Source organism: Vigna radiata, chromosome 5, assembly GCF_000741045.1.
Source record: "Vigna radiata var. radiata cultivar VC1973A chromosome 5, Vradiata_ver6, whole genome shotgun sequence".
Lineage (NCBI taxonomy): Eukaryota > Viridiplantae > Streptophyta > Magnoliopsida > Fabales > Fabaceae > Vigna > Vigna radiata.
Window position 1 is genome coordinate 34,960,664 of NC_028355.1, and position 11,393 is coordinate 34,972,056.

Sequence of the window (11,393 nt, forward strand, 5' to 3'; positions counted from 1 at the left end):
TTTCGTTAGAGAATTGATGTAATGCTGTTGATTATAATTTTTAAACTTTTGAATTGATGTTTAGTTAATTTTAATTATCTTAGTATTGTATTTATGTTCTAACATTTATTGTATGAACAATTTCACTTCATAATTGGGAAATTGGGGTATTAATTAGTTTGCAATTGAGATAATAATTGTTCTTTCAGATCTTATTGAATTTTGTAACTGACCTAAGGAATTAGGGATTAGAATTCAATGGACAAATTTTTCTATCTAAGGAATTAAGAAGCTCTAATAAACTAAAGTGAAGAGTTATAATTTGTACATCAAAGGTAGAATATGAAATCAATTTTCTAACATTGATTATATTATTTGAATTTTTTGATATTGTTTATATTATTTGAATTTTTGTCACTTATTTATATTCACTATTTTATTTGATTTTCTGTTGCTCAAAATTATATGAAGTAGTAATCTAATATTAAGAATGGATTGTGCCCACCATGAAACAAAGTATACTACAAGTTGTACCATCACGTCAATTCCATCAAACATAGAACCTACAAGCTTCAAGAACTATGGAATCAGTTTCATGCATAACATAACTAACTTCATAAGTAACAAAATCATATACAAACATTAATAAAACGTAATCGTAGGTAGGGATATTATGATAGAAAGCCCTTATTCAATTCAAAATCTACTTAAAAGAAACAAGATGGAAGGAGCGGAAATCTCGCAAGTTCGCTCAATACGAACATCTACGTCCACACAAATCTGACTCTCCCAATATCTTTTGAGAGTAAATTGATACAAACGAACATATCATAATATCACTTTTTTACAAAATTCGACTCAATTTAGCATATTGTTTGGCTAATGGTTGATTTTAGAAAGGCTAAAATCAATGAAAAGACAGTAAAAAGATCGACATACAAGAGCATAACCCTTTTACTTGCTTAATTAGTTTTTGAAATAATCTCTTTATGAATTAAAATTAAATTGTATTTAAATTAAAGTTATATGACTTTTTTTACAAATTAATTTATATATAATATAATTTTATTTCATATAAAATACAATAATTATTATAGTTACGTCTCAGATGAAAACACATTTAAGTGTATTAATAAAGTGTTTGATAATTTTGTTTGTTGTTTAAGTTTTTTATGTCTAATTAAAAATACAATAGACATTTTAAATAAATATTACGCACTTTACTAATACAGACTCTTTCAAGATTTATTTAAATTTACAAGTTTATAAAATAAGATTAATTAATAATATTGAACTAAATAAATATAGCTTGCATTTCTTGGATTTGACTTGAGTGCAAATAAATTGATTATTTTGGTGTGCCTAAAATTTAATAGTCTAATATGCTTTACTTTTGTCAACTTTAATTCCGTTCCATTTTGTTTGACATTTAAAGTTTCATTACAGAAATTAAATAAATTACATAATTGTTATATTTGAATATTTATATAAATTATTACTGATATTTTAATATATATTAAGAGATAATTAATTCTTGTAGAAGGTACACCGGTGAGATAATAAAATAAAGACTTGATTATGCTACGTTCTCGATAAATTAGAGCATTTTTAATTAAGTTATATTCAACTTTTTAAGATTGAGTATTAAATTTTTTTAATATATTAAAATTTTTTTATTTTATTTTTTCATTGATAAAATTAGGTGAATATTGTTTACTTTATTTCTACAAGTTAGGAAATATAATGTTATATGATTAATATAAAAATAAGATATGTAATTTTGTTATTCTCATTAAAAACATGTTGAAAAATCATGTTCTCCAATAATTTATATATTAGCGCGACTTTTTGTGAGTTAAAACAACTTAAATATTTTAATATTTATGTGTTCTAATATTAATATACAATATAATTTATTCATTAGAAAAGACTTACATAAACGAAAAGACTATTTCTCTTTATTACCATTACTGACCTTTCTTCGTATTTAACATGCTTTTGAATAAAATATTAAGATTTACTCATTAATAAACCATAAAATATTTTTATATTAAGTAAAAAAGTCAATATTTCTTAAGTTTGGGTAAATAATGACATGGACGAAAAAAAAAATAAAGAATTGATTATCTTTTTCACGGTCAGTAAGAAAAAAATCAAAATCAATTAAATAATTGCCTAATAAGGCCTAACTAATTGAAAAAATAAATGTTTCTAACAATATAATAATCTCCATTTGCACATGTAAATCTCATTAATCATGGAGTCGTTTCAGAAACAAATCAAAACCCAAACTCTGATTAAATTAATTTTAGTCTGTTCTTCATTTTTTACCATTTCAATCTGCGTATCAGTGCTAATCCTAGCCAAAACAAAGGTAGTAGAACTGAGTTATTCACCACAAGTGTCAGAGTCTGATCCTACCACTGTTGATCATCTTGTATTTGGAATTGCCTCAACCGGAAATTCATGGTTTCGGAGGAAGCAATACATAAAGCTATGGTGGAACAGCATACCCAATAAAACAATGAGAGGATGTGTTTTCGTAGATACTCTCCCACATGGAGAAAATGCCAACAATGATGCTTCTCTTCCTCCTCTCTGTGTCTCTCAAGACACTTCCAAGTTTCTCTACACTCACAAGGGTGGTCTACGGTCGGCAATCCGTTTGACACGTATTGTGAAAGAGATCGTGGCATTTAACCATTCTGGTGTTAGATGGTATGTGTTTGGGGATGATGACACCATTTTCTTCCCTCACAATCTGCTCAAAACACTTTCCAAATATGACCACAGGCTTTGGTACTATGTTGGGTCAACCTCGGAGATTTATGATGCCACCCAGGTTTTTGGTTTTGGAATGGCATTCGGTGGAGGTGGTTTTGCCATCAGTTCCTCCCTGGCACAAGTCCTAGCCAAGGTTCTTGATTCATGCATACAAAGGTATCCACATCTGTATGGAAGCGATGCTAGGGTCTACTCTTGCATAACTGAACTAGGTNTCGGANTAACACATGAACCAGGTTTTCATCAGGTATATAATATAAAAACTAGGTTGAAATGCTAAATATTGTTGGTCATTTTCTTTTCTTCATTCTGCTTATAATTAGTCCTCTATTTATGTGATTATGGAATTGGATTAGGTCGATTTGCGGGGAAATATCTTTGGCCTTTTGGCTTCTCATCCGTTAACTCCCTTATTGTCCTTACATCACCCAGATCACACTGATCCTATCTTTCCCAACATGTCAACCAAAAAATCACTGCAACATTTATTTGAAGCTGTTCATGTCGATTCCGAGAGGATCCTGCAACAAACAGTTTGTTACGAAAAGAGGTTGTCNTGGACAATTTCAGTTTCATGGGGCTATGCTGTTCAAGTGTTCCAGAACAACATGGTTTTGCCTGAGGTTTTGAGGGTGGAAAAAACATTCAGACAATGGTTGCCAGGAAATGTTTTTAAAGGAATATATAATTTCAACACAAGAGAATTTCAGCGCGAACCATGTAAAAGACCCACCGTTTTCTACCTAGATGAAGTGTCTTCTGCCAAATATGGTAGCATAAGCAGTTACAAGAGACAATTTCAAAATTGTTCATACAATTCATCAATGAGTGAACTGGAAGTGATCAAAGTGGTGACAAATGAGTTACACTATGACAGCAAACAGGTAAATAAAATCAGGAACATGATTTTATATTGATTGGTAATATATAATATTAGTAATTATAAAGTGTTATTTTTTAATTAAATGCAGAGCCGACGACGGTGTTGTGATGTGTTGCCTTCTAATGCTGGTAACTTGATGGAAATTGCAATCAGAGAGTGCAATTATGAAGAACTGATTTTTATGAACTGACAGAACAAGTATATATGAAATCTATTTTTCTACATAACAAATGTTTGAGTTTGCAGAATGTAATAGACGGTGTAAGGGAATTTTACCCAGAGTTTTTGAATTCATATATTTTATGTGTACTTTCAACGGCAGCATTTGATGCCATTTATGACAGTTCTGAGATATTCTCTAGATTCATCGGTAGGATAGCACGTGAAATAGCTACCTAGTTCTCCAAGATGCAATATTTGAAGGAAAATGATATTTTGAAAACTTTTTTTTAGAACTTTTATGATAATGGGACATATGTCATCATTTTATTGGTCTATTTGAATTTATATTTAAAAAATATTTAAAACGAATCAATCACAAACTATCATGCATTGTTAAAAAATTATTAAAAAAATGTTGTTAAAAGAAGTTTTTCCATATTTTAATACCGCTCAACTGCACAATTTCTTCTAAAAATTAGATCATTTCAGTAAATTTTTTAGACACACAACATACTTTTGAATAGAAAAAAATGTTAAATTTTATCGACATCTCAAATTTTGAATCACACAGCAATTTTGTTATAACGTGAAAAAACGTGTATTCATAATCTCAACACGTAGCTATTCGCATAACAATTTCGTTTGCCACGTTAACAAATTTTTAATATCGTTTAATCTTATTAACAAAATTTAAAAATAAAAATAATTTAAAAGTAAAATTCACATAAAAAAAATTAAAGGACTAAAAATATATTTAAGTAAAAAACACTTTCTACGTGTCACATTAGTTATATATGATATTTCAAATTCTTTGATTCCCAACAAAGAAATATTGTAAGTTTAAAATTGCTAAGTATTCAATTTTTTAAGCAAAGTCTCATTGAACTTTATAACCCACAAAAATATTTAGCCAATTTTATTTCATGTAACGTAGTTATTAACAGATAAAGTATATCTATAAAAATAATCCAAATACTTGTTTTATCCTGTCCGTTAAATATTTTTTTAAAACTCAAGAATCACTATTAGTGTAATTTTGTCAAAAATAAAATTAATAAAGCCTAGTAAAAGATGAAATGTTATCCTATCTATTTTATTTAAATCATTTTTTTAAATTCAATCATTGGATAATATATAATTTTATTAAAGATAAAAAAAATCATCTAAAATATAAATAATATCATTATTTTTTTTTCTTATCTACTTTAATAAAATGTCAAATTCAAACAATACTATATATTAAATATTGTAGTTTTATTATAGGTGTACGACATAATGCGTGAAAAATATGACATTCACTTTGATTTTACGTCATTTTTGTCATGCAAAATAATTTTTCTTCTTCTTTCTTTTGCTATCTCTCCTCATCCGTTGTCGTAGCAGTGTGCTTTTAAATTAGTTTCAAATTCTGAGAATAAAGTATAAGTGTAAATTTGGTGTACCAATTCCTTACTTTACTTAGAAACATACAAGAGGTTAAGATATCATCTTTATTCAAATCTTCTATTTCAATATAACATTAACTTTTAAATATATTAAAGTAAATTAACTTGTTAATTTATTTAATTTGAAGTTAATTTTATATTCTTTATGTAAATTAACTTGTTATCTTAAAATTAATTTGAAATATATAAAAACAATTACAAAGCTAAGACTCTAAGAATCTAAACACTTACGATTTTTAACTTCAAATAAAAAAGTTAAAGAATTATTAGAAAAAAAAATGAAAGATCCATTATTAAATTAAGAAAGATTATGAATTAAATTAATATTATGTCTACAAGGGAATAGACACTAGGCAACATCTACTCAAAGGATGTTTTTGTATTTGTCGACGTATTGTGGAATCAATTATGCTAGAAGAAGAAGGTCTAAATCGATTATGTTGCATATTGAAAAAATGGGAATTGATTCTTTTGAATTGTGAAGAATATGGAACTGATTATCCTGGAATCGATTATGAAGCTCATGCAACTCATCATTCACAAAGAAAAATATTTTTTACAAAAAGACCTTTTATAAATATCCATTTAATATATTTTATTTGCCTTAATAGCACTAATGGTCCCTATTTTGGTTGGCAAAATTCGTTTTGGTCCCTATTTTTTTTTTTCTGTTCAATGTGATCCTAAAGATTGTAAATTTCGTTCAATCTGGTCCTTTTTGGAGACGCCGTTTAAATAGTTAACGGCAGAAACTCCAGCTGTGCAGAAAAGTGTTGATGTGGCATTTAACTGCCCATGTGGAGTCCGTACAGGCATAGTGAGGTAAAATCTGAAATAAAACTAGGACCATTTCGAACACACTTAACGAAAATAGGGACCATCAGGGATATTAAGCCTTTCTTTAATGAAACCCAATTTTTAATGAGGGTAGATAGCCAAATTAGGGTTTTTAGGCATAATGAGGTAGGGAACAGACACGTTGGCTGACCTCGATCCAAGGACCAACACGGACGATCGGTTAGAGCCGGTGGGTGAAACCCAACCGATACTGATAGGGAACAGAGCCGACCAGACCACAACCATTGCAAGAGGATTACCGGAATAGATTGAGAAGGAATTACGAGACATGCTGTGGAAGAACCGGGACTTGTTCGCCTGGACGGCAGCAGATATGCCGGGGATTCATCCGTCCGTTATGACCCACAAACTGTCCTTGTACAAGGAAGCCCGTCCAGTATCCTAAAAGAAAAGGAAGATGGGAGATGAGAAGAGGAGGGCGGTGGAGAGTGAGGTGCAAAAGCTGAAAGAGGCGGGTTTCATCAAAGAGGTGACCTATACGACCTGGTTGGCCAATGTGGTTATGGTGAAGAAGGCGAATGGGAAGTGGCGGATGTGTACTGATTATACAGACTTGAATAAGGCGTGCCCTAAAGATTCTTACCCCCTACCAAGCATAGACGCGTTGGTAGACGGCGCCTCCGGGCACAAAATACTGAGTTTCTTATATGCTTATTCGGGATACAATCAAATCCCAATGCATATCCCCGATCGGGAAAAGACCGCCTTCATGTCGGATCGGGCCAATTACTGCTACGAAGTAATGTCGTTCGGATTGAAGAACGCTGGAGCCACTTATCAGAGGCTGATGGATAGGGTCTTTGCCAGACAGATTGGGCGTTGCATGGACGTGTACATTGATGACATGGTAGTCCGGTCACCTGAAGAGAAAAGCCACTTACGTGACTTAGAGGAAGTCTTCGGCGAGGTCCGGAGGTATGGTATGAGGTTAAACCCAGCGAAGTGCACCTTTGGAGTATCTGGGGGAAAATTCCTTAGTTTCATGTTAACCTCCAGGGGCATTGAGGCCAATCCGGACAAGTGCGAGGCAATTTTAAAAATGCCGAACCCGACAACTCTGAAAGACATCCAAAGGTTGGTCGGGCGTCTCACGGCTTTATCCCGGTTCATCCCTAAACTCGCAGAACGGGCAAGGCCGATCATGAAGAAGATGAAGAAAGAGGCTGTTAGCTAGTGGGACGTTGAGTGTGAGCAGGCTTTCGCCCAGGTAAAGGAGATCTTGATGAACCCACCAATAATGAACCGACCGGACGGGGGATCGGAGCTTCACGTGTACCTAGGAGTCTCGGATACGGCTATAAGCGCCGTTTTGATTCAGGAGCTTCCCTCCCCTAAGCTTGTGTACTTCGTCAGCCGGACGCTGCAGGACGCCGAGACCAGGTACCGTCTAGTGGAGAAGGTCGCGCTGGCGTTGCTTCACGCCGCACGGCGATTGAGACCCTATTTCCAAAGCCATCAGGTGGTAGTCCGTACCAACCATCCGATCTCTAAGGTGCTGAGGAAACCCGACTTGGCAGGACGAATGGTGGCGTGAGCCGTTGAATTATCTGAATTTGGAATGCGTTACGAGCCAAAGGGCTCCATAAAGGGCCAACACCTCGCAGACTTCGCAGTGGAGTTGCCACCGACATTAGATGACGAATGGAATTTGTATGTGGATGGAGCCTCAGGCAAAAACGCGAGTGGCGCGGGAATAGTCCTTGAGGGGCCGAACGGTTTCCTCTTGGAACATTCCCTCCTATTCAAGTTCAAAACCTCCAACAACCAGGCGGAGTATGAGGCCTTAGTGGCCGACCTGAAACTAGCTAAGGATATGGGAGCCAAGAGGTTAACCTGCCGAACCGATTCACAATTAGTAGTCGGGCAGATGAATGGCGAGTTTCAGGTGAAAGAGGACCACCTCTCTAAATATTTCCATAAAGCATCGGCTCTGATCGCCGAGTTCGAGAAGGTGGATATCCTTCACATTCCCCGGGAGCAGAACGCCCGGGCGGACCTATTGTCCAAACTATCATCCGGCAAGGAGAAGGGGCAGTTGACGACGGTCATTCGGCAAGTCCTTTTGCAACCGTCCATCGAATGCTATGCTATTGCCACGAACGTTGCCGATTGGCGGGGGGAGATAAGGGGACTAATGAAAAAACAAGATGACGGAGGTACCTTACGACCAGAAGAGGCTAAGAAGATAGCCCGTTTCCTACTTATCGGCGACGATATGTATAGAAGAGGATTCTCCACTCCCTTACTCAAATGTGTATCCAAAGAAGAAACACAGTACGTGATGGACGAACTCCATAACGGGATTTGTGGCTTTCACTCCAGACAGAGGACTTTGAAGGCCTGGATACTTCGAGCTGGCTACTATTGGCCCACTATGGAGGAAGACTCCCGCGTCTTCACCCGAAAATGTCTACAATGCCAGGCACATGCCGGTGATCTCCGAACACCGCCTCATCCTTTGCACTCCCTCGTAGCCCCATGGCCTTTTTCGCAATGGGGCATGGACATCGTAGGACCGTTCCCGATCGGTCCAGCACAGAAAAAGTTCCTTCTAGTAGCAGTTGATTACTTCACCAAGTGGGTGGAAGCCGAGCCCCTGGCGACCATCACGGCAGGTCAAGTCCAAAAATTTTGCTGGAAGCTGATTTGTAGGTTCGGTCTCCCAAGAATGATCATCACCGATAACGGCAGACAGTTCATAGACAAGAAATTGGGGGAATTCTGCCAGAATTTGGGAATCAAGCATGTAACTAGCTCGGTCGAATACCCACAAACGAACGGACAAGTTGAAGCTGTGAACAAAACTATAGTGGCAGAGTTGAAGAAAAGACTGGGCGAAAAGAAGGCGGTATGGGTGGAGGAGTTGCCAGAAGTCCTATGGGGGTACAGATGCACCCCGCACGGCACAACAGGAGAAACCCCTTTTAACCTGACGTACGGTGTAGACGCCATGCTTCTTGTTGAGTTGGGAGAGCCCTCATTGAGAAGACGAGTGGAGGATATAGCCCTGAACGATCAAGAGCTCCGGGTCGAACTCGACACGATTGACGAACGTCGCGATCGGGCGGCACTTAGGGCCGAAGCATGCAAAAGGATGGTGGAAAGGAGGTACAACACCAAAGTCCGCCCACGAGATTTCCAGGAGGGGGACCTCGTGTGGCGCAAAACGGGGGAAGCAAGGCGAACATCTTCGCACAAAAAGCTAGCTGCCAAGTGGGAGGGCCCTTTCCGAGTCGTGGCCACCCTCAACAACGGAGCCTACCGCCTCGCACGACCGGATGGTCAGATGCTCCCCAACACATGGAATGCAACCCATCTCAAGTTTTATTTTAGTTAAGAATGACAAGTTGTAACTGAGACAAATACTTGATAAGTAATGCATACGAGGTCGTTCCAGGCATCTTCATCGAATACGATCTATTTTTAAGGCAAACGGGATCTGTCCCTGAGCCACGGGATCCGTCCCTTCCGATCGGCGTATTGGAGAAAGGCACTTACCTGCCCTCCCATGAATATCGCTAAGGGATCCGTCCCGAAAAAGGGATCCGTCCCTTCCGAATAACACCTATGAGAAAGGCACGTACTCGCCCTCTCATAAATAAGTTACGGGATCTGTCCCTTTAAGTAACGACAAAGTGATAACGGACACTTATGCCTTCGCACGCAAAAACGTTTCATCAATCTTTGAAAATAAATAAATGAACGGCAAACGAATAAGCATTGAACCAAATCTTTGTATTGATTATACTTCCCCAAATCAAAATATGAAATATGGGTTTACAAAAAGCCTATGCATGAGCGGGTCGAACATCAAACACTAAACATTCCTAAGTGTTTTGAGGCCGACCGTACCCTAAAAGAAATTACGCTAAAATCAAAAATCCTGCGCTAAACCAAAAAGTTTGAAAAAAACAAGCTGAAAGCCACCCGGTTAGTCAAGGCGCTCTTCGTTGACTTCGGCATCATCCTCCGGTTGACCCTTGTCAACTTCAACCTCCACCCCGTCATCATTCCCACCGGCCGGAAGAGTCGCCCGCACCGGACCCATCTCCCCATCATATACATCTTGATAGAGATCGAATCCGATGGTCATCGGGTTCACCTTCAGCAAATGGGCCACTTGGCGCAAGGCTTTGTTAAAGCCCTCTTCATGCTTCAATATGACCGTCGCATCCAGCTGGGCGAACTCTTCCTTCACCTGAGCCAACTCCGCATCCGTTTCTTTTTCTCTTCACGGGCAGCAAGAGACTCCTGTGTTAGCCGGTCACTTAGTTCGGCCAACTCGTCCCCCCTCTTGCCTAGGCGGCGTATTTCGAGCTTATGTTTCTTGACCTCCTCACTTAAACTCGTCTCGCGGGACTGAGCGGCCTCGAGAGCTTTCTTCGAATTGGCCAATTGTAGTCTGGCCTCTTCCAAGTCCGCTTGCAACTTGTCTTTTGCCTCGCTACATCCCTCATGGTCCTTGGCGAGGGACTCCACCCGGCGACGTAGAGCGGCAGCCGACTCTTGCTCCTCGGTCATCTCACGAAGCAAGTCACGCCCTTCTCGAACTTTCCCCTTTTCGCGGGCATTCACAGCCATCATAACTCCCCGAGCCATCATCTCAACGGCCGCCGCATACAGTTCACCTTCGGACAAAGGTTCAATGATCGCCCGCTGTGATGAACTGGCCCGAACTTCAATTCGAGAGGCAGCATCGAAGGCCGGATCAAAAATGCCGGCCGGAAGGGGAATGGAGGACGAACTCCTGCTCCGGCGACTCTTCTTGGAAGACTTGCCCTCTTCGCGAGATTTCTTTTTCCTTTCCAAAGGGGCCACCGATTCCGGAGGAGACTCAGAGGATTGCACAGTGATAGGTTGGACTTGCGGACGAGGCGGTTGGTTGGGCATCCGACTGGTGGTGATAACTTCATGGGGATGCACCTCCACGGTAACTAGCTCGGCCTGAGGAATGCCGATCGGGATCGGAGTAGAAGGGGCGGAGCTGGAAGCGACGGACGAACGCTTCACTCCTTGCGACCCTACGCTTCCTCGGCGACGTTGGGACGAAGAAAAGCATCCGGTTTGGCGGGGAACGGGAAGAGACATGTATCCTGAAAGAAAAACAAAAATTTAGACAAGTCAAACCATGGCATAAAAAGTGAGAAATCCGAATAAACGCATACCAAAAGCTATTTGATCGAAATCCTCATATTTCAAACAATCGACGAAGCCTCGGGCGCTCAGCTGGTGGGGCAGGGTCTTTATTATCCGGATAGCATCTTTTTCAGCCGCATTCAATA

The 11,393-nt window shown here is 38.5% G+C and overlaps 1 protein-coding gene across 1 annotated transcript; it reads left to right on the top strand.

Moving 5' to 3' along the window:
* Positions 1-2,236: 2,236 nt before the first annotated feature.
* On the top strand, positions 2,237-3,982 carry LOC106760662. The gene is made up of 3 exons (XM_014644074.2): positions 2,237-3,010; positions 3,120-3,647; positions 3,735-3,982. The coding sequence occupies exons 1-3, from the start codon at positions 2,237-2,239 to the stop codon at positions 3,834-3,836; spliced, it is 1,404 nt and encodes a 467-aa protein (XP_014499560.1). The 3' UTR covers positions 3,837-3,982.
* Positions 3,983-11,393: the final 7,411 nt, after the last annotated feature.